Genomic DNA, 25,449 nt, shown 5'->3' with positions numbered 1-25,449 from the left:
GATTCACAGCATCGAAGAATTAAAAAAAAAAAGGTCCTATCACCACAGAAACAGCTGCTATGATTCCACAAATGCTTAATAACATCTGGGGGGGGGAGAATTGAGAACAGACGTGATATTCTACAAATAATTAAAGGCGCTCATGTTGAAGTGTATTAATATAAAATGCCTTGAAGGGTTAAATAAAATTCAATCGATTTTTCTCCTTGTCTCTTATTTCATATTATTAAAAACACACTTTTATCCGGTGAATAAATGACAGACACCCTGTATGTAAAACCAAACACACGTAAGTTCGACTATACTCTAAAAACCAATAACGCTGGTTCCTTTATAGAGAAAGGTTCTTCCTAACATAGAAATCGGGGGTTTATCTAATTATGAAGAAGTCGAACAATAACTGAAGTCGTTTTCAAAAAGAAACGAAAATTTAAAATTTTCGAAAATGTCGAACGGGAAAACATTGAGGAAAAGTTATTAAAATGGTGATTCGAATGAGCTGGGCTTTCAATGCTTGAATGATGTGGATATCATTTCAAATGTCACAACAGCAGAAGAGGCAGAGAGTGATACTGAAAATACAAGCGAAGAAGATACATACAATTACATTAGTACCGAGAGAGCAATGCATTGTACTGAAATCCTACTGAGCTTTCGCCGAACAAAAGGGATTTGAACATGCAGTAAATTCGATCAATATTTAAACATTCTCAAAAACAAAGTAAAACTGCTGATCTTTACTTCCTTGTACGAAGTAAAAAGGAAGTATTGTAATCACGGAAAGTTTCAGGCAGCATATTTCAACGAAAATATCCCATTTTGACCCCTTTCAAATGCAATTTAACGATGTATTTAAGTGATATCTGTATGTAAGGACGGAATAAAACACTATTTTCCTCCAAAAAAATTATAAAATTGCTTTAAAATGAATTCTGAAAAGAATGTTTCGTGGCGTCTGTAGTACGTACTACTACGTATCTCGCATAACTCAAAAAAGAGTAGCCTCAGAACGTTGAAATTTTGTATATGGGACTGCTATAACATGTAGATGTGCACCTCGTATTTTGATTGCAATCGGCCGCACCAAACGTATATAAATATATTTTATATATATATCCACTTTGTTACCCGGCTCAGTGATTTCAGTTTCTTTACTCTTATATGTTTGTAATTTGTACATTTTTTGCTTTAAAAATGATTGAATTAGGTTGTTTTTATTTTCCGGTTAAAGTTTTTATGCCTTTCGTAGTTCTGGAACCAATATTAGTACAATTATCAACAATTTAAAAGCTGTTTAAGTGCGGTTAAGTTTTAAATAACATGGCGGACATATTTGTTTACATTTGAAACAGCAGAATTGTAGATTTGTTGCCTATCTAGAGAGACTAAGCTTCGCAACACGAAAATAACGCCTTCATTTATTATTGCGAATTAAATCATGCTTAATCCTTTCTGGAATTTTTTCGAGGAAATAATTTAAGATTTACTTCGTAATTTTTAATACAGATATTTCGAGTTTATGTATTTTTGCCTTGTCGCGAAGTGAAAACTGAATTAATTGAATGAGAAATACTCAATCGTCTGTGAAAAACTGTTTCTTTTTTGTTTTGTTTGCTTAACTTCTTTTATACATCGTTTTAGCTTTGTTATAGTATTTGAATAGAACATGTGGCAACGATTAGCTAATTCTTTAAATTATATATATTTTGTGCATTCTGAGTTATAATATGAACGAAATATAATACTGTTAAGTGAACCTAGCGCCAGAGTGTCGTTATGGTAAACAAAGTGAATTTTAAAGAATGCATTTATTCTATTGTGGTTTGTGCGCTGTCGGCGAAGTAGGTTTAATTCAATCTAATAAGTTTAAATGAAATGCAAGAAAAAATGCGTATAATTTAATATTCCGTACAAGGAAGTCATGTGGTGTACACATCAGATTTTTTAAAGAAATAATTACATACAATATGCATTGATGGTTAAAATTATCCGTGAGCAGCTGCCCCAGCATTAGCCCGGATAACAGAGAGCACACTGTATTTCTTAATTGTTCTCTTTTCACACGCACCTTTGATCTGTAGATAATAATGATTATTTAACTGTGAAGAAAAGAAGAGTTTTTGAAGTGGCGAACTCTGAAAATTTCAGTGCATCCTACTATATATATTACAGTTTAAATTTTAAACATTTAAAATTATCTTTATGATTGTAACAAGCGAAGAAGACACATACCTAATTTTACGAAGTAACCGGAAATTATTTATATCGATAAAACCTTCATTATTTCATTTGTTCTAATTCCTGCGAATGGCAACAGAAAAGTTGTTTGCTTACAGACGAAATGGCGTTATGTTAAACATTATAAATTATATATGAATTTTCCAGAATATCCCTTCTCAGCTGCAAGATACTAGACTATCACATAAATTTCTGGCGGAAACATAATCTCGCTGCTCGAAACTTTAAAAATTTTCTTACATATTTATAATTTCCTCAGGGAAATTAATTCCGAAATTTATTTCCAACTAATTAACAAACCAGTGAAAGGAAGAATTCTTCAAAAATATCGATCTGTCGCTTTTAATATCTTAAGAATAAATGTTGGTTTACAAGAGCTTAAATGGGTCGTAATTTGAAAGAAATCAGTTTTAAATTATTTGCGGTCTTTTTTATGTATTGGTATTTTACGAAGTGATCTTTTTCTTCATTTATTTACATGAGAGCTATCTACTAAGAAATTAAGACATTCCTTCCTTAGGAGATAAGACATTTACTACCGTGACTTAAAGTCAAGCGACCAGCTAATCCTTTGACTTTTAATAAATTAAATCAAAAGACTAATTAGCTTAGCATTTTCATGAAGTTTGAAATGTTAAACACAAAAATAAAAAAATATGACGCGTACACCACACGACTTCCTTGTACGGAATATTAAATTATACGCATTTTTTCTTGCATTTCGTTTAAACTTATTGGATTGAATTAAACCTACTTCGTCGACAGCGCATAAACCACAATAGAATAATGCATTACTTAAAATTCACTTTATTTGTTTACCATAGCGACACTCTGGCGCTAGGTTCACTTAACAGTATTATATTTCGTTCATACTATAACAGATGCACAAAATTTATATCATTTAAAGAATTATCTAATCGTTGCCACATGTTCTATTCAAATACTATAATAAAGCTAGAACGATGTATAAAAGAAATTAAGCAAACAAAACAAAAAGAAACAGTTTTCACAGACGATTGAGTATTTCTCATTCAATTAATTCAGTTCTCACTTCGCGACAAGGCAAAAATACATAAAAACTCCAAATATCTGTATTAAAAATTACGAAATAAATCTTAAACACTTATTTCCTCGAAAAAATTCCAGAAAGGATTAAGCATGATTTAATTCGCAATAATAAATGAAGGCGTTATCTTTGTTGTTGCGAAGCTACGTTTCTCTAGATTGGTAACAAATCCACTACTCTGCTGTTTCAAATGTAAACAAACACTGGACGCCATAAAAAAAAAAAAAAAAAAAAAAAAAAAAAAAAAAAAAAAAAAATTAGGCTTAGCGGCACTTAAACAACTTTAAAATTGTTCATAATTCTAAAAATATTGCATACAGATTTACTAAAGGCATAAAAACCTCAACCGGAAGATAAGAACAACATAATTCAATCATTTTTAAAGCAAAAAATGTACAATTTACAAACATATAAGAGTAAAGAAACTGAGATCACTGAGCCGGGTAACAGAGTGGATATATATATAAATATATTTATATGCGTTTGGTGCGGCCGATTGCAACCAAAATACGAGGTGCACATCTACATGTTATAGCAGTCCTATATACAAAATTTCAACGTTCTGAGGCTACTCATTTTTGAGTTATGCGAGATACGCTCGTACAGACACCACACGAAAAATTTTCTTCAGAATTCATTTTTAAAGCAGTCTTATATTATTTTTGGAGGAAAAGAGTTTTTTTATTCTATCCTTACGTACAGATATCACGCAAAAACATCGTTAAATTGCATTCGATAGAGGTCGAAATAGATATTTTCGTTGAAATATGCTGCCTGAAACTTTTCGCGATTGCAATACTTCCTTTTTACTTCGTACAAGTAAGTAAAAACATTCATTCATCTTTTTGCAAATGAATATCGTAAAGGTAAACATTATGGAATGAAATAATGATAAAACAGATGTTAAAAGACACTGGAAAAGCATACCGGAGGCCATTTCAGTTTCGTTAGCGGGAAGGTCGTTTATAACAACACTTTTTCCATACGCTCTAAACATTTACGAGTTCTTTCCCCAGCTTACGTTCCTCTTCTGAGAACAGGATCTGCCAGGTAAGCCTTCCCGATGTAAAGTTAATGAAGAGGTACACAAAATTGTTTTTCAATTTTATTGCACAAACAGAAGCAAATGGTGAGCCATCTGTCCTCGTCAATGCAGAATTCCTGCTGTCACTTTACTCACAGTGATCACGTATGAACAACGGCTGTTTTCAAATAATGCGAACGCTATGATATTATAACAACGTAAACGAATGTGAGCACTGTAATTGTAATGTAAGAGTGCATTTCTTGCATTGTATGAACTCCAGAAGGAGGAATTATGAATTATGCATCTTGAAGTTATGCATAATTATCTTGCCGTTTCCGAAGATAGTGCATCCATGAATTTTTCAGTGGTATAAGCCTTTCAAGCTCTTTAAACACATTTTAAAGATATCACCTTCGTCCGTCCAGCCAGTATAGTGCTAGTGACACTGAGTATCTTAGCGATGGGCCCCGGATCGAATCCCGGAGAAGGCAAGGTTATAACTTCCATTCCTTCATAAGAGGCAGCGGTTGCTTCCCATTAGAAGCTTCCATAATTAAATGGTCACCACTTCCGGCCCTTGCCCTTGTAGTGGCGTAATACCATGTGCACGGGTAATTCGAAATACAGTCGGAAAATCATACAAAAGAGGAACACTCATATTATAATTAACCGAAAAATAGTATTAAAGAATAAGATTTATGTTATTAATAATTTTTATGTTAATTAACACAGTTATCTGATTTGTTTGTGTTTACATTCTTTTCTACTTTCGTCATCTCTCATCCGATTATAAATTAATTAAAATATAAACAACAGGAGATTTCTTGAGTTTGGACAAACAGAGCTTTTGATAGCCTTCGCTATTTGTTATTCCATTTTGCTTCCCTTCTGACTGACTGTAAACTTTAGCGACTTTAGCTTTGGTAAGCCGCATTTGCTTCGCGAATATTTATGGTAAAGTGACAAGTGGTCTTCTTAAGGACGTCTAAGGTCAAGGTCAAGTGGTCTTCTTAAGGACGTGCTACTTTTCATTTCATATTCAGTTTGACTTGTAAATCTTATTCCGAATTTCGGACAAGAAAACGGAGTTGTTTTCTATTATACTTTTAAGTTTTATGCAGCCATTAACTTGATGTGTTAAGGAATAGATGTATTTTAAACCTTTGAATTTGTGGTTATTGCAATTAGAAGCAGACGGGACGATAAATTTGACTGTCTTTATGATTTTAGTAGTCTGGTATTTTAAAGTAGTGTAGAACCATACAAACAATTTACCTGTATTTTAAAGCAGTTTAACGTTTAGAATAAATTCTTTCGGTTAATTATACTAAATATTTAAAACAAAAAATATCACATTGCAAGTACAAAAAGAATAAATGTTATTGAAAATGGAAGAAATTGAGTTACTAACAGTGTTAAAGAAGTTATTTCTAAGAGCCCTTAAATAATGTTACTGAGTTCAAAAATCGCATAAAATAGTCATTTAAAATATTTTATTTTTTATTGCACAATGTCTATGTTTTCTATTTTAATACTACGTATTACTACGGATATAAACAAGTTCCAAACGCTATGGCATTGACCGCTATCAGTGCTTGGATTCCATGCGTTTTTCTTTTCCTTCTTGTATTTTGCATTGCAATTGTTTTATGACCTAAAGGTTTGAGGTACTGATTTTCCCCTGCTTCACAATAAACAAGAATAAACAAGCTTAACATATTTGGGGACAGGGACTGGTTAATACCCTTCTAGTTAATCGGAAGCTGATTGTATAAGAAAATACGCTTTTCAGGCTTTGAAACGATGGCCTCCTCTAGAATCACAGTATATTATTACGACGGACATGTTATAATGATGATAAATGGAAAATATTTTCCCTAAGCGTGAGTAGTAAAAGTATATATTAAATCTCTCTACCTTTGTTACTTCTATTCGATACTTACAAAGTTGTTAGGATTGCACATATTAACGGTTTGTAAACAAATCGTGCATAGTTATCTAAGTTTTATGGCTTATAATTACGTATTAGTAAGGATAATTTTACGCATCTTAAAAAAAAAATCTCCCTTTTTCTTCGATCAATGTCATTGCTCATTACATGTTGATTCGCCGCCCAACCGGGAGAGTGGTTAGCAACTGTGACTGCCGTACCGAAGGGCACGGGTTCGAATCCCGGAGAAGGCATAAATGTTTGTAAATATATAGTACCCGGTCGGTGTGGTGGCACTCTAAATATGTTGCGAGCCGAAACTCCTTTCGAGAGGTTGATGGTAGAGAAAGAGGAAATGGAGACCCCTAGGTGCTCTCCGTCAAAATTGGAAGCAGAAGTGATCAGGGGAATAAATCAATTATTTCTAATAACTTCGTTATAACTTAGTTGGAATGAAATAAGATATGAAGAAAGAAATTCTACAGCCAAGTCGGTAATTCCTTTCTTCTGTGGTACATTTGAGGGTAAAAAATAACTAACAAATACAAGAGTCAGAATACTTTCGTAATGTTTAAAAGAAGTTGTAGGGTCATTAGGGTTTTTGATGCTGGACACGTGAAAATTAAGCAATGCCCTCGCCAGGATTCGAACCCCGGACCTCCCGAATACGCACTGAATGTGCTTCCAATTACACAACGTAGATATACGGAAAAGAGGAAGAAAATACCTTATATATCCCCCCCTTTAAAAGAAAGGCTGGGTATGAAGGGGCTCAATCGTCAAATCCTGGTGGTGACGAATTACCGTCCGCCACATTTTAGTTCGGGCGCCATTTTAGCATTTTTAGGTATTTTGATGCTGGAGACGTGAAAGATGTGCAATGCTCTCGTTGTGATTCGAAATTCCGGACCTCTCGAATATGCGTCGAGCGTGCTTCTATTTACACCACGAGGGCATGCGAAAAAGAGAGAGAAAATGCCTTATATTAGGTAATAAAATCATTAAATTGCGCCGTGGAATATATGTTTCACGAAAAATGCCCAATATTTGCAAAACAAGATGAAGCTACCGAAATTTTCATTGTTGGAGGTGCGCCCGACATATTATCTTAAAACGATATAAAAATATTATGATGGCTACTTGTTGTATTGCTGTATAAAAGCAATCAATAACGTTTTACGCTTTAGGGAGAAAAAATATTGGGTACTGAAGATTTCCTTAAAACTCAAATCCAAAACAATTGCATCTTCGCATTTTAGTTAAAAAAAAAAAAAAAAAAAAAAAATCTGAAATGTTTCAGATTTTAATTTACGTCCAAAGGGGCGTTTTTTAACATTTTGTGTGTTACCTTTCTTTATTAAATATCATGTTCCTCGCACTTAAACCATAAGATCCAGTGCAACAGCAATATCGCAAAATAGTTTTAAAACGAGCATATCTTTAGAATTTCCGATACAGAGACTCACGCGCTGGAGATAAAAATGTTTTTTCTGCACAACGTTGCCATTGCTCGCTTTGAAATCCTTGAGTTTGTTAATCAAAAATTCGTCAAAGTTTTAAAAAATAGGAAATCGATCATAAAACAAATTTCAAATTTCAAATTTGGTCTTCCACATGCTCATATTCGTTGGAGGATTACGTTATTCAAAATTCGATGACTCTATGTACCGTTATTTTATAACAATGTGAGAAATATACATACATTTACGTAGATTTTCATTATTTAATTTCTTCAAATATAATGCAGGACTCTAACATTTTATGGCAACAGTTTGAAAAGTGAACCGACATTTATCCGCCCGACGCAAAATGCCAAAACGAAAGTAATAGTCCTTCGGGACTCAAGTCCCTTTGGACTAAAAACTAATCATAATTTCTGGTGTACTAATGAGCATCATCATAAATTATTCTGACATAAATTATATCATCATAAATTATTCTAACATAAATTATATCATCAGAAATTATTCTGACATAAATTATATCATCATAAATTATTCTGACATAAATTATATCATCAGAAATTATTCTGACATAAATTATATCATCAGAAATTATCATTGTGAGCATACAATAACCTCTAATACATGTTCAGAAAGGGAAAGCACCTCATAAAGGTAATATTAAGGAACGGAATGATAACGGAGCAATGAGAGATTAAATTTAAGATGACTCTTTTTATTGATCATTATTCTTGGCAAAGCCACACAGCTGCTACACGTATTGAAATCTCTTTACGTTGTATTTGTAGCATGTGGCACATCACCGTCAGATGAAAGTAAAATCAGAAAGTGGTACACAATAAAAATCGTGATTGAGGGATGGAGAGAAATAGCCTATAAATTTTTGTTTTTATATTATTATAAGGTCATCGTATTCGCCTTAGTTTGGAAAAGTTATCACTATAGATACAGTAAATGCTTTGTGATATGAAGCCTGTCTTGTAAAGCCGTGTTTTAAAAATCAAGAATTGCAAAATTACGCATTTAATCCATGGGATCTTTGATAGTAACTGACATGAGTATCACGTATTTCTCACTCTAAATTTCCTACCTACAGCTTTTAATTTGATAATAATCATCATGCATTTACTATTGCCTTTGAGTGTTTTGGCGCAATTACGTTTTGAACAGTTTTCGTGATATGGTTAGCGTATAATGGGAGGATCTTCCGACATACCAGACAGACGTGCTTATCTCGGAAAGCGTTAAAAATATGGGCACAGTTTTTGAGACGATAAGGAAAAAAATGTTCTTATATGCCGATACCGTGGCTAAAACCTGTAGGGTTTTCCTTATTTTGCATAAAAAAATTTATTTTATGTTTGATACCTGTACTACACTTCTCAACTTCCCCTCACATTCTCTCGCCAGGGTGTAAAATATAAATAAAGTTAAATGAAGTGCTGCTTATTTAAACGGGTAATTCTCTCGCTGGTTAGGTTTCTTATGAGTCCACCTCTTAGGCGTAACTTTAGTGCTATCTCGCACTATTTATTTTCACTTAAACTATATTCTTTAACTATTTCGAATTAATAAAGGGTTATTCTTACCCTTCGTCTCCCCACCGGGGGTCGACGTAGAGAACTCTGCGAAGCTACTGGCTAGGATCTGAACCTAGGTAGTCTCGGCCACGGGTGTATAAAATCACGAACCTGGCGATTCCAGAACCCAGGGTTGGGTCGTATATACGGCCGGACCTCGGGGGATTGGCGTAAGACGTATACCAGATGGTTCTGAAGCTTGGTGTGGGATGGCACCACGGTGTTGGACTGCACCGAGTTTGCTAGGTAACGTCCTGATGGGACGCGCTGCCCGTGTAGTACTGGCGGGAGCATTTAAACGACCAGTCAGTCCTTCAGGTCTTCAGGTCACGCCTCCGTCGAAAAGCCGAGAACAGGGAGTGGTGACTCCTCGGGCTCGGCCGAATAAGCGGAGGTTTGAGGAATAGTATAGTCTGAGGCCATAGATTCGTCGGGACAGGCCACGATTCGGAGGCTATAGGTTCCGGCGGGTGAGGCTCCGGTTCCCCAGACCGATTGAATATCTTCAAGCTCCAAAGTCGAATTCGCATAAAGGGACCGTGGTAAAGTTGGAATTTGTGCACCCAGAACCTCGGTTCATCGAGAGAGTTCAAATAGTGACACACCTGCTGTGACTCACCTCCTGCCTAACATGGGGGAGTCTCAGTAGGGCTTGTAATGCAGTTGCGTCTTCAGCGATGCAGGAAAGATGTAAAAAGTTTGATTGATTGATTACCCTTCGTCTGAGTCAGTAGTTTATTTCACGCCTGTGCGAGAATTCGCCAGGTCATTATAAGGTCTATTCTAGTTTATGTGGAAAAGAAGAGACTATAAGCCTACAAACAGTGGGAAACTAAGCCCTCGTATCATTTTAGTTTCTGACATTTCAGCAGCCAGTCTTTCTAACAGCTATCTTCGCAAATCACAGTTTATATTTCTGAAACATTTTCAGACAAAAAATACTTTAAGTGAACCTTCAAAATGTGAGTTTCTAAGAGAAGGGCTGCTTTATTCTTCTGCAAACAGTATTTTATTTCATGAAATGACTTTTCAGATTTTCGTACAATGTTTTCAAGTTTTCATTGTTAAGTCACTTGATAATTAATGCGTTATCATTAAAAGGTTAATTTGCAGATGTGACAATCAAACAATGTTCCAGCATTATTTGCTGATTGTGGTACGGAACTGTAATATAGCTTTTACTGTTAAGTTTAACCGTGCTGCATTGACTAGTTAATACATATGGCAAAGCATTTAGAGATTCTCACAAAAATTCGCCTTCTTAAAAGGATAAAATAATATTAAGTTTTAAAGTTACGACGAAATATTGGGACTCTTCGGATCCTCTTGTGAACTGACAGGGTTACTCCAGTGTTTTTTTTTTTTTTTCCATTTGTAAAGTAAATATGAGCCTGCTTCCTTCTGAAAGTTTCTGGAGCTTAGAAAAACTATGCGTAGAAAACACCTATGCCTAGAAAAGCATCATTCATTTGCCCTGCTATAATTTACTGGCCAATTAAGTTTTTTTTTTCAGAAGTATTTCTAAGAAAGCTGACTAGGACTCACGTTATTCAACAGTAAGACAGGTCATGTCAGGTACAAGTGCATGGGGCACCAAAAATCATCATAGACAAAGTTGGTAAAGCCCCGGCAGATTAACCATCTGGTTCCTTCAGGGGCCCCCAAATGGCAGTTTATTTCTAACTTCAGAAAGGTTACATGAAATTTAGAAAAGGGTTACAAAAAGTGTGCAATAAGGTTACAAAAGTGACATGAAGTTTTATGAAAAGGTTACAAGAACTTTGTCATTGAGGCACTGTTTGCACATTATGACAGTAGAGTTTATGGATGACACAAGCTGAGGCCTTGTTGGTGTAGATAATCGATGATCGATTTAAGTCTATATATCTTTAGATGCTGCACCAGGAATCTTTTCAAATTGATATCATGATTATTTGTGTGTCTAATGTGAAGTCACTCAATTAGAGGACATACAAAGAGGTAGAGCTCAGGATCTCCCCTTTACCCTCATATACACAGATAAGTAGTTGATATCTTCCTATCATTGAAATATGTGGGAAAGGAGCCATGAACGGCGATTTATCGCGAAAATACGCTCTATAATGACGTCACTGATCTCTGGAAAAAAACTTAAATGTTCTGCAGCGCTTTGTGGTTCTTGATCCCATTGGTATTGCCATTTTTTATGCGATGATATGTTTAATTCCTGTTTAGTACGAATCTTAGCCATAGGGTTTCATTTTGCCTCCTAATAATTCATGTGCAGCTTGTTTTGCGAGAATATATGCTCTTTCACTGAATTCACAGCTACTGTCAAGACAAAGACAAGAAAACTCCATGCAATAATCCACCCAGTGATGATAAAATCAACAATAAATGAATTAAAAGTATTCTTCCGTGATATTCAAGCAGAAATCAGTATGATTCGATTTCAGGAAACTGTATTGGGAATACAAAAGAAATTGTTTAAAAAAAGCCTTCAACAGGTAATGAGCTTGCATTGTAAAGGTACACAACTTAAAAAATAAACAAACAGCTTACGTTAATAAAATAAAAATACTATTTATATCGTGTGTATCTACAACATAAATTACATTTATTTCATTTATTATATTATTGTTGTGTTATATTATCAGGTTCTGTGTTCCTCCTTACTTGGGGAACATTCAAAAACCTGACTCGGAACAGGGAGCTTACTAAAGCTATGTTCAATAAATGTGGGAAGTAGACAAGATACACAGGAAGGGTATACGAAACCCTTTATTTTTCACTCTTTACAATGATTTCCGGACTTCGGAATACAGAGACCAACCACTTGTGGTCTGAACGTAAGAATATAAAAATATTAACTAAACTCTAACTTAACTTTGGAGTAACAAACAAGGGCCTCCGAGAAGATTGGCCGTATATTAACAGGAAGCCGTATGTAGTACAGAGAACTGTTAACACTACAATACGTTTAAAATTATCAAGAGGATTATCTGGCCTTGAAGGCAACCAGCAACCGAGTAAAACTGCTAAGGCAAGCGGCCTGCTTCTACTAACTCCTTCCTCTCTCTCGTTTGGCAAAAAGCCACAACTTAAGTACTTGGCGTTCGCAAGACAAATTTGCATAAATAAGTTAAAGCTTTTAATTCTGGCCGGAAGTAGAAAATAAGAAGTGATAGTAAAGATTTAAAATAAAATAAACGTTAGTAAAACTTAAGATCCTTACAATATTACTAGGTTATATTCATGGCTCCTTTTCCACATATTTCAATGATAGAAAGATATCAACTACTGATCTGTGTATATGAGGGGAAAGAGGAGTCCTGAACACTACCTCTTTGTTTGTCCTCTAACTGAGAGATTTCACATTAGACAACCAGATAATTATGATATCAAATTGAAAAGATTCCTGGCGCAGCATCGAAAGATATATAGACTTAAATCGATCATCGATTATCTAAATCAACAAGGCCTCAACTTGTAATGTAACACAACAATAATATAATATATAATAAATGCCATTCAAGCCAAGAATATAACCATATAACACAACAATAATTTATTATATATTATATTATTGTTGTGTTATATTGCAAGCCATTCAGGCCAAGAAACCAATCTTTACCAATCAAGTCCGTTGCCAAGTTTTAGACAAATACAAATACAACATATTTATAATGATAGCAAAAATCAGTCTGCAGGGTTAACCTTATATAGAAGCATCTAATATTAGCTAGACACCAGACTCGTAAAGAACAAAATTTGGAGCTCAATAAATATTTCAAGAAGAGGAATGGCTTCCCATGATGCTTTTCCATCCAGAAAATTAATTACATGATGTAACTCAAGGCTAAACATTTATGAGCTCAGGTACCTTGTACATCACTTTGAGGAAATTAAAAGGCGCTTGGAATTTTACGCAGGTATTAACTCAGATCGTTAATACCTGTATAAAGTTTAGCCAAAGTCGAATAATCAGACTATTAATAGCAACCATATTAATAGTTAAATGTGTCTAACATTTATGAGGTTGCACAAAATACGCTGTAAAGTCGCTACATGAAATTAATAAAAATTTATTAGATAGTTGCAATAAAATTAGGAACCTTTAAATATTCTAGCAAGATAAAGCATGGTTTACTATTCAAAAGCTTATATCTTATTTAGATAATAGTTTATAGACTATAAGGTTTTAAATTGTACAACATCACTTATTTAATTCTTTTTTTATATTTTTTTCACATCTTTTCCCGTGCACCTCGATTCATACACATTGAAATTAAAACTTTTTTTAAGAGGTATGGTATAGTTCGATGCATTGAGATGGGAGTTAATGATTAGGAGGTAACAAATAATTTGAAGCTCTGCTTGTTAAAATGCTCAAATGCTCTTATATATTGAACATTTGTAAATTCCGCCTGTTTTTGCTGCTTTTGAATGAAAACGAAAGTCTTGAGTTTCGAAAATTCCAAGAATAAATCAGGAGAAAAATGAATTATAACTGAAATAAAAGCCATACAAATGAAATAGTTTACTATTAACATGAATTGGAATTAATCAATGATGAAATGAAGTATAAATGAGACCGTATAAACGGTGCTTCATTATATTTCAAACAATTTTGTTTTAGCCATTGCATGTAGCATTACCAATTCTGCCTGTATATACGTGTATAACATCTTCAAACCTGTTTACGTTAAAATCTATCAGCATTTACAAGACACTAGAACTCGGTTCATATTTAAACTCTACCTCACACTCCCGGAATATTCTAACTACATTCGGTTAAACAAAAGAATTTTCATCAATCGTTTATTTAAAATCTTGTAAATGGAAATCAGACTTTTGTAGAAAGGCCCGTCTTCTTTCTTTACATTCTTCAGTTGTTTAAAATCACTGGAAACACTGCAGCAGTTGCAGTTTAAAAATTTCTTTTCCCTAGAATTCGAATCTAAGTCATTTGCAGTTGACCTGAATATTACAATCTTACAATTAGTTTTAGTCTAGTTATTTTAGTTTTTCTTTCCAATTTACAAAACAAGAACTGATATTTGTGAGTATGTGTTTGTCTTTTTGAATTATATACAAATAAACTGTAAATAATGCACACTAGAACTTCTGGGCTTTCTACAAATATATGTAAGTTTACTGGAACTATGACAGCCAAGAAACATCACTTTATGAAGTCACTTAATGAATAATTCTTCCACTAATATTCCGTTCCGTCTAGCCGTTTCCAAACTTTCCTGGTAATAAGACAAACTAGATTTTCTTGGATTTCTACAGCCGAGGTGGCAACATATACGGAATCACTTACTCATCTAAGATAAATCTATCCTTAGCTTGCTACGTTATAGTTAAGCAATTATTTTTATACCCGCGGGCAATGTCTGTTTTCCTAGGTCAACTATAGTTCCCCCCCCCGGAAATTATGAAATTCTCACCCTGATTGAGAATCCTGGCTTACACGCCTCAGATACCACCCGGGGGTCGACGTAGAGAACTCTGCGAAGCTACTGGCTAGGAGCTGTACCTAGGCAGTCTCGGCCACGGGGGTATAAAATTTATGAACTTGGTGGTTCTGAAGGCTCTATGAAAGGTCACTCATGGGCCGGCCTCGGAGTCTGGCATGTCCTGAGCGGTTGGATCCGTAGCCGGGAAGTTATTCCCCCGGTTTGCTGGGTAACGGCCCTCTGCGACGGGCTTGCTCATGCGACTGGCAGGAGCAATTGACGACCAGTGCTGCTTGGTATCGTATCCAGGTGGTGCGCTGCTCTCGTGGAAGGGTAATAGTGGAGGTTGAACCTCCACGAAGTTCCCAAAGGGGCAGTGGACCTGTAATGTGCTTAGATCACTGGGCAGGGCAGCCAAGAATTATCTTATACGCTTCAGATACCCACGGATTAAAAACCCTTAATAGTATTATAACCTTAATAGTATAATTATTTCATCATATGTATTACCAGTTTACTATGCACAGTCATTAGCGGTTTTTTTTTTTTAATAAAGCAGGAGACGTGAATAATGTGCAATGCCTTCGCTGGGATTCGAACGTCGGACATCTCGAATAACGCGTCGAGTTGTGCTTCCAATTGCACCACGAACGCATGTGGAAGTGAGGAAGAAAACTTGATAACTAAGTAGCTAGAAGCATAAAAGATATTTCTACGTTATTCAATTTAAATAAAGGGACAGCAATAGTTTTGCAAAGTTTCTTATGTTGAAGAAACCATTTTTAATTTTACTTTTGCTCTATTTTTCATTTTCTTTTCTAGTCCAGATTACTTCAAAAGATGCAAATAAGGGTGGCATATAGGGTTCACGAAGGGTATCAAAGCGCGGTTCACGAAATGGGTGTGCAACAGCTAGTGAGTAGTTCGCGCGCAATTAGTTTGAAGGGCATGCACGCAATTTTCAAAGTACACTAGCCTCAGCCTTAGAAGTGAAGCGACTGAATATAAAAACTCACACAGTATTGTGCATCTGAAATAGGTACGTTTGGCTTAATTTTTATTTGTAATCAAAAGAATGGTAAATGCTTATGTAAATATTATACGGCCGCTTCGGCTGAAAGTCTGAGCACGTAACTAACATTTATGCTATTGTTTTGAATTATTCGTAACTTTTCATTTCTGCTTTCTGCATATATGTATGATATTTGTTTTTAATTAACTTTCTCTGCTTACATTACAAGAATTTTAAATGCTTCTTAAAGCTTCTTTGGTTAATCTTCGGATTATGGTAACTTGGCGATTTTTTGGCGAACATTTGGCGACCAACCCTGGTACAGCAACCTGCTAGTTTTGTTTTGGACGCCATTTTGTTTTCACGAAATGGCATGTTTTTTTTTTTTTTTTTTTTTAACTCAACATTTTTTCCAACAATGCTTAATCATGACGAAGATTAGGTGCGAAATTGGGAGAAAGTGCAGAATCGCGAACTGCTTGCCGCGTTTTTAAGAATTGCACATACACGGTATCCATGTACACGTCGACCTATTTTCACTTAAAAAAAAATCCCAGAATTTCACAAAAATGCCATTGCGCACACTCTTGACTTTATCTATGTACACTTCTAAAGTCCTAGCTAGCCTTACCAAAATGTCGCCAATCTACCTGTTACCATAATCCAAAGATTAGCCGCTTCTTTAATAGAAAATTTAGTTCTTTATTTTTATTATTTGGCAAGTTTTGATTAGTTAAGTTTTGTTTGGATAATAAATCATCAATAATAATTAAGTCTAGCCAGTCTGAACACACGAAAAAGACTAGATATTGCCCTTTAAGTAAATTCTTAGTTTTAAAGAGGAATGTGAAATATTTTACGGCATGCTGAATTACTCTGATTTTATATTAACAGAATAATTAATAAAACATGAAACATGATTAACTAATAAAACATGAAATTGAACAACAGATATATATAAAAATTCCATTATAAAAAGATTTAATCTACGTTCAAAGGAAAGCAAATGCGCACACTAATTTACTTATACTGTAAGGTATTTTATTCTTTCTTTCCATATGACTTCATGGTATAAATAGAAGCATACTCGTCTCGTGTTCGAGAGGTCCAGGGTTCCAGTCCTGGCTAGGGCACCGGACACTTTTCACGTCTTCTGTTTTAGAAAACGCCAATGACTCTACAACTGGCGCACTAACTTAAAGGTGGAGGGCGACAGGATTTGGTGATTGTGTCCCCTAACCCCCAGTCGCCTGTTGAAAGGGGCAGTATATAAGATATTTACTCCCTTCTTTCTTTCTTCTTTTCGTGATGTAAGTGGAAGCATACTCGACACGCATTTGAGAGATCCAGGGTTCGTGTCCCGCGAGGGCACTGCGCATTTTCCTTCAAAAAACCCTAATGATTCTTCAAGAAACCCTATGACTCTACAACACTGTTAAATTATATAAAATATGAAGCAGAAAATTAATATCATTTCTAATAGAAAACAAACATGTACTTGTCCCAGTCAACTGGCAAAAGTACCTTTTCATATTTTGTTTTAAATTCAGCCTTATTTCAAATAAAGTCTCAATACATTTCAAAGGAAAAATGACACGACCATATATATTTCATATTTCGGAGCAAATTATTGTGCAGCATAGCGCATCGAAATGCGCTAATATTTTTACATTTTAAATCAAGACAGTAATAACTATATCAAAAATTTAAATTAATGAACATTTCCTGCATATATAAATATAGTTAGATCATAATTAGCTCAAACTGAAGGGAAGATGTAACTTAAACCCAACGAGGGCATTGCACATTTTTCACGTCACCTGCTTCAAAAATCCCTAATGATTTCGGGACCATGGTTAAATTATATAAAATATGAAGCAGAAAATTAATGTCATTTCTAATCGAAAACAAACATGTACTTGTCCCAGTCAACTGAACTAAATTTGTCACCACCTAGATATGGCAACTATGTCCCCCCTCCCCACTCGCCACTTTAAGCGGGGGAAACCGTAAAGAACTTTTTGCCTTTTCACTGCGCGTGTTCGAAGTGTAATCAGAACCACGTTTTATATGGGGAGGTATGGAGTTCGAATTCCGACGATAGCGGTACTCATTTACTAAGGGTGGCGTATAGGGTTTACGAAGGGTATCAAAGCGCGAATGGGTGTGCAAGAGCTAGTGAGTAGTTCGCGCGCAATTAGTTTGAAGGGCAATCACCCAATTTTCAAAGTACGCTAGCGTCAGCCTTAGAAGTGAAGCGACTGAATATAAAAACTCACACAGTATTTTGCATTTAAAATAGGTACGTTTGGCTTAATTTTTATTTGTAATCAAAAGAATGTAAATGCTTATGTAAATATTATACGGCCGCTTCGGCTGAAAGTCTGAGCACGTAACTAACATTTATGCTATTGTTTTGAATTATTCGTAACTTTTCATTTCTGCTTTCTGCATATATGTATGATATTTGTTTGTAATTAACTTTCTCTGCTTACATTACAAGAATTTTAAATGATTCTTAAAGCTTCTTTGGTTAATCTTCGGATTATGGTAACTTGGCGATTTTTTGGCGAACATTTGGCGACCAACCCTGGTACAGCAACCTGCTAGTTTTGTTTGCAACCTTGCTAGTTTTTTCATTGATTCGATAAATCTAATGACTCAACAAAGTGACCCTGTGGTTAATAAACATTCGTAGTAGAGTATTTAAATGTTAGTTCAAATAAGAGTTTTTAAATGTTAAATTTAAATTTCTAACATTATTTCTGCAAGAAAAGTGATTAATCATTGTAGGCTCTCTCTGCTTGCCGTTAAACAGTCAAATTATACAGTAGCCTAAAAGGCAAAAAAGTCAAAAATTCGTATTATTCATTATGAAATTTTATATACTCTGTATAAAAACTACTTTATCCGAAAGAAAAGAGATGAAAGAAAACAGAAAATGTAATGATGCACTTTTCCTGGGAAATTATATACGTACTTCAGAAATACTCTCGAAGCAAATAACGATTTTTTTGGGGGGAAAGAAATGCCATCATCACTTCTTCCATTCTTTTAAATAATACAACAAGGAAGAAACATTAATTACAAGTTCTCCGATACATAAAGGACTAATTTATTCAATTGCAAGATTTACATTCAGACTTGAGAGCTGGAGAGGAAATACGGAATGAAAATTAATTAAAAAAGCAGATGATGCGAAGGATAACAGACAGCAGGGAAAATTAATTATAATTAAAACCTTTTAAAAAGGTCTGGGTAATTGAAGAAAATTCTTTTTTACAACGGATACTGAATGTACTTGGTGACAAATATCTCATTAAAGAAAATGGACCCTCGTTTAATGGCACTTAACCATAAAATTATTTAATTGATTCCAAAAAAAAAAAAAAAAAAAATCGTAACAGCAATAATAAAATTTCATGTTTAACTTTTTTAAATTACAGTCGAAAGTCACTAAATTCAGCAGCAGTAAAATAAATGAAAAAGTTTAAAATTGCGTTTAATTTCATAAAAATTATTCATATACTGAGATACTCTTTTCCTTCAGAAATTTAATCATGTTATATGTTTCAGTACGGTAAGATATTGTCTCCTTCCTTCCAGCAAGCCTTCGTGGTGTAACGGTAAGCACACTCGGCGCGTATTCGAGAGTTAAAGATTCTAGTCCCGGCGACGGCACTGCTCATTTTTCATGTCCTCCCGCTTCAAAAAAACCTAATGAATCTACAGTGGCGCCGAGTTAAAAGGTAGCGGACGATAATTCGTCACCGTCACACATCGTGGAGGTTCAACCTCCACTGTTACCCTCCAAGAGAGCAGCGCACCACCTGGAATTCACCAGGCAGCACCGGTCGTCTAATGCTCCTACCAGTCGCATGGGCGAGCCCGTCGCAGTGGGCCGTTACCCAGCAAACCGAGGGGAACCAAGCCCTCCGGCTACGGTTCCACACCGCTCAGGACATGCCAGTCCCCGAGGCCGGCCAATAAGTGACCTTTCCCGGGGGCTTCAGAACCACCAAGTTCATAAATTTTATCCCCCGTGGCCGAGACTGCCTAGGTACAGATCCTAGCCAGTAGCTTCGCAGAGTTCTATACGTCGACTTCCGGGGGGAATTTTCTATGCCTTCGTGGTGTAACGGTAGCACACTCGGCGCGTTTTTGAGAGGTCCAGGTTCGAGTGCCGGCGAGAGCATTGCTTCAAAATAATCTAATGACTCTATGGTACAATCACGATAAATCTTGATGTGTTGCTTCAGACAATAAATCTTCGGTTCTTAACGTTTGCCCAACCATCTTTGCTTTATTTTTCAACTGTTCCTGTACTGTTACCGTAACGTAACATCATTTCAGTTTTTGTAGATATTTCCCACGCCTAAAAGTCTAGATTTTTCCGGAATGGCCAGAAATCAGTTGATGTCCTATAAAGAGGATGTCGTGGAGCTTGGATAATGCACAGTTTTAATGGCCAGAAATCAGTTGATGTCTTATCAAGAAGATGTCGTGGAGCTTGGATAATGCACAGTTTAAATAGATGAATCCACTGGAAAAGCTACCTTGGTCATAAATGAGCCAACAAGGAATCCATGTCCTTCAGAAATGCATCAACAGTGGTGACAATCAAATTTCAAAAACGTTCAGCATAGAAATAAACGCTACCGAGAATCTAAATCATTCTGGGAAGTTAAACTATCTTTCGGGGCATTCATTTATACCAGTGTCTCGATTCTGTTCGCCACTTATAACACTGTTATCTTAGCATTTAGAATCCAGAACTAGATTTGGGCCTAACTGATCTGCCTCCAAACCAAAGGAATCCAAGTGTTATCCTCATTCTTAGTAGAGTAGTACGAACACCAAATTGTTGCTTGTGGCGCCATCTCTGTGAACAGGAATAAATAAAAAAACAAGTACCGTTCTTAGCACAACAATGACCACTAGTGCCGAATGTTAAAATCGCAGAACACTGGTACTTACCCATGTTCGAATTCTGCGACCGACGTTCAAATTCCAGTGAAAGGGGTACGCTGCTTGTGGTTTTCCGCATGTGTAAAGTGAACAGGAGACAGTATGAGGATTTAATTAGTTTTACTAATAGTTATTTAGTTACAGCAGCTTTCTTTTTAGTCTCGTTTTTTCACCCACGCTTTCCTGCCAGTATGCTAATAAGCTAAAGCGCGTGTATTCTAATTGAGGTAGAAAGAAATGCTATTTAAGAGAAGGTTTTGGAACGTGATTTTAGAGCATGTTATGCCTGCTTGAAGGCCACGTTACCATTTTGAATTACTAGCGATTTGATTCTATGGCGTTGAGCGCTTGTAGCCATTTAGCTTATTCCGCTGACTTCTACGAGTCAGAGCCTTCTTGCGCGTTAAATTATCCTGCGGGCAGTTTAAATTTAATACACTTTATGTTCAAAGTTACTTCTGGCTTAACTCAAACAAGTGGCTTTGCTCAAACAAGTGGCTTTGTTTTGTGTAAGCCAAGTGGGATCATCTGTGCAACTATATTTGATTAAATAAAGGGTTCTTTACACCCGTTTTCTGACTTCCTATTATCATTAAGACTTGGGGATAATTCCTCACGCAGTTTATTGAAGCTTGTTAGCTTATGCTACCAATGAGAGCGAGACTCTATAATAGTTTCCCTTAAATGTCCTCCACGAAGCCACCCCTTCCTTTCAGATAGACCTTGAGTTGCTTTGTCTTAACCAATTAATCTAACCCAAGCTAAGCTAACCTCAACAACAACATATCGTTCTGTTTCCCAAACATATATTGTATCACAGGATAAAAAGAAAAGATGGTAGCTGGTTCGGTTTTCTTAAGAGTAACAGAAGTTGAGTATTAATAATATAACAAATATCATGCTTTGTTTGTTAGGATCAAGGAAATTCATATGAAAGTAATGTAATTCCGTACAAGGTAAATTTATTAACATTTCAGAGAAGTGTTTATTTTCAATTTGCGATTTTTACACGCTATAAATAAATAACAGATGTTGCTGCTAATCGGCGAGACTTACAAACTTTCATGTTTCTTCCATGCAATATACGTTATCAGGCGCATTTAGAAAGTCATTTTAGTTAACTTCTTTACAACATTTTGTAACAAACGCGATGAATAAAATTGATAGTAACCCAGAGTTACGTGGTATTTTATTCGTAGACTGAGCACGATAATTAAGACGACGTTAGATCGAGATAAGTTTTTTTCCATAAAAATATTAGCAAACATTTAATTTATCAGAACAATAAAAACTTATTCATTTGGATTCAATGAAGATTTTTGATATGACTATAATTAATATTTACAACAATGCGCACCGGACCATGATTATTAAGACATGCCAAATATGTAACTTATATTATCAACATAATATTAGACGACATCACTCCAAAGAGAAAGTTTTTAGAAGATTCGATGACACATGTTTCGGACTGAAGTTTCTATCGTTTGAATCAACAAAGACCTCTTTTTCCACTTCGAAAGCTCTTCAAACCAAGCAAAAGTGGTTTTTTTTTTTTTTTTCCCTGTTCTGATTGTTGCTTTGTTGCCATTTGCAGTTCGTCCAACTACACGTGGCAACAAAATACACTGAGGGAAAAAAAAAAAAAAAAAAAAGGAAAGGGGGCTGTTCTATATCTCCCGTTCTCCTGGGACGATTGACGAAATCCAACTTGCGGTTTTCATGTCTCTAAAGCGTGACTTAGGATATGTATTATATTTATATATAGCATTGTTCTAATATAGGTATTTTGACGCAAATTCGGACATTTTCTGAAATAGCATGCCAGTTTTTTTCCATATTTCGATTCTACGATTCAAGTTACGCCAGACTACCAAATTTTGTAAAAATCGCACGAGTAGTCTTTTAAAAATTAGCTCTCTAAATTTTAGCTCCTCAACGTTAATTTAGTTTGGTATATATTTGTAAATCTCTCTTTTTTTTTTTATTAAACTTATTTGATTCCTCCTTTCACATTTCGAAATTCGGTTCATTTCAAATAAAATTCACCCATTTTTTATGATTTATTTTTAAAATTTGTATTTTTAAATAATTTTTAATAATTTTTCGAAAAACATTTCAAATTATAATCTACAAAATTTTTACCATCTACTTGAAACAGACGAATTTCTAAGCATACCTGCAAAAAATTTTTTATTCAAAATTTCCGAAGATAATATGTGAATTTATATATTGGGGCGTTTTGAAATTTGGCACATTTGTTGAAAGCGATAAAACATCAAATGCGGTTTAGACACTTTGTTAAAATTATTTGAAAGTAGGGACGATGTGACTTTTTTCCGCTCATGCAAAAAATAATGTAAAAAGGCAGGAACGAGGTCCCTTTTTTTCCCTCTCGGGCATAATGGAAGACAAAGGAAAATAGGTTGCCATATATTAAGAAGTTCGCCAAATAAATTATTTTTGGCGCAAACTGAAAAAAAAACGCGCCAAGATAAATTTTTGAATTTTTCCGTAAATTTCTCACTAAATAATACGAAATTTAATATCCAGGCATAATTTGAGTTGTAAAATCGAAATATGGAAAAAATTGGTGTGTTATTTCAGAAAAAAGTCGAAAGATTGACGAAATTCAAATTGCGTTTTTCATGTCTCGAAAGTGCCACTTAGGATATATATTAGATTTTTATACAGCATTAATCTAACATAAATATTTAGACCCGAAATCGGACTTTTTCTTAAATAACATACCATTTTTTTTTCTATATTTCGATTCTACGACTCAAATTATGCCTAGATATTAAATTTTGTAATTTTTGATGAGAAATTAAAAATAATTATCTTGGTGTATTTTTTTCAGTTTGCGCCAAGAATAAATTCGGTTGGCGAACTTCTTAATTTATAGCAACTTATTTTCCTTTCTTTTTATTTATTGTCAACGCAAGGGAAAAACGTTATCGTTCATTATTTCAAATAATTTTAACAGAGTGCGTAAAGCACATTTTTGTTATTATCGCTTATGATAAATACGCCAAATTTCAAAACGCCCCAAAATGTAAATTCACGTATACCTTAGGAAATTTTGAATAAAAAACTCTAATGTTTTGCAGGTATGCTTAGAAATACATCTATTTTAAGATAATGACAAAAATTGTATAGGTTATGATTCAAATTTTGTTTTCGAAAATTTTATAAAAATTATTTTAAAATACAAATTTTAAAAATAAATCATAAAAAATTGGCGAATTTTATTTGGAATGAATCTAAATTTTGAAATATGAAAGGAAGAATCGAATTAGTTTAATAAAAAAAGAGAGATTAATAAATATATACCAAATTCAATTAACACTGAGGAGCTAAAATTTTGAGAGCTAATTTTTTAAAAACAACTCGTGCGATTTTTACGAAACTTGACATTTTAGTATAATTAAACATAGAATCGAAATATGGGAAAAGATTGGCATGTCATCTAAAAAAAAGTCCGATTTTGTGTCAAAATACCTATATTAGAACGATGATATATATCAGGGGTGGCCAAGCTCCTTGATAGTCCGAGCCATTTTTCAAAATTTAAAAATTTTCGCGAGCGGCAATTAAATAGGTATTTAAAAGGTATGCAAAAATGTATTGATAAAAAATTTTTTACAGAAATTATATTTATTGAAAACATATAAATAAAAGTACAAAACACGTGCATTGAATTTAAATATTAAAAATTAAACACATTTATTTTACTTCTCTTCATAATTATTTAAAATTTGGTGAATAATTGGTGACAGCACTTCTCAGTAATTCTTTGAGACACTGATTAGTAATAATAATCGGTGTTTGAATTTTACGAATTTTAAAGTGGAATAAAATGATTCACATAAGTACGTTGTTCCGAATATTGAAATAATTCGACAACCAGCCTTTTTACTTCCTTGTACGAAGTGAAAAGGCTGCTTGTCGAATTATTACTTCCTTGTACGAAGTAAAAAGGAAGTATTGTAATCGCGAAAAGTTTCAGGCAGCATATTTCAACGAAAATATCCATTTTGACCGCTATCGAACGCAATTTAACGATGTTTTTGCGTGATATCTGTACGTAAGGACAGAATAAAAGACTCGTTTCCTCCAAAAAATTATAAAACTGCTTTAAAATGAATTCTGAAGAGAATTTTTCGTGGTGTCTGTACGAACGTATGTACGTATTTGACATAACTCAAAAACGAGTAGCCTCAGAACGTTGAAATTTTGTATATAGGACTGCTATGGCATGTAGATGTGCACCTCGTATTTTGGTTGCAATCGGCCGCACCAAACATATATACATATATTTATATATATATATATCCACTCTATTACCCGGCTCAGTGATCCCAGTTTCTTTACTCTTATAAGTTTGTAAATTGTACATTTTTTGCTTTAAAAATGATTGAATTATGTTGTTTTTATCTTCCAGTTAAGGTTTTTATGCCTTTAGTAAATCTGTATGCAATATTTTTAGAATTATAAACAATTTTAAAGTTGTTTAAGTGCCGCTAAGCCTTTTTTTTATGGAGGCCATTGATTGTTTACATTTGAAACAGCAGACTAGTGGATTTGTTCCCAATCTAGAGAAACTTAGCTTCGCAACAACGAAGATAACGCCTTCATTTATTATTGCCAATTAAATCATGCTTAATTCTTTGTGGAATTTTTTCGAGGAAATAAGTGTTTAAGATTTACTTCGTAATTTTTAA

The 25,449-nt window shown here is 34.5% G+C and overlaps 1 protein-coding gene across 11 annotated transcripts in view; it reads right to left on the bottom strand.

Annotated features, from left to right (window-relative positions):
- Positions 1 to 25,449, bottom strand: part of LOC118186305 (uncharacterized) — a 444,127-nt gene that overhangs the window by 192,860 nt on the left and 225,818 nt on the right. For 7 of the 11 annotated variants that reach the window (XM_085825191.1, XM_085825192.1, XM_085825197.1 and 4 more), the window contains exon 1: positions 4,232 to 4,364. The exons of the other annotated variants lie outside the window; for them this stretch is intronic. In XM_085825191.1, the coding sequence (XP_085681317.1) occupies positions 4,232 to 4,301 (70 nt within the window). In that variant the 5' untranslated portion in view covers positions 4,302 to 4,364. Of the gene's footprint in view, positions 1 to 4,231; positions 4,365 to 25,449 lie in introns of those variants that run through there. 11 annotated transcript variants of the gene reach the window in all.

The sequence above is a fragment of the Stegodyphus dumicola genome, chromosome 10 (genome assembly GCF_044657685.1).
Source record: "Stegodyphus dumicola isolate Sdum_Otavi_A_Nest chromosome 10, ASM4465768v1".
In the NCBI taxonomy this organism is placed as follows: Eukaryota; Metazoa; Arthropoda; class Arachnida; order Araneae; family Eresidae; genus Stegodyphus; species Stegodyphus dumicola.
Note: the sequence above shows the minus strand (reverse complement) of the source record. Positions and strands in the feature narration are given on the sequence as shown.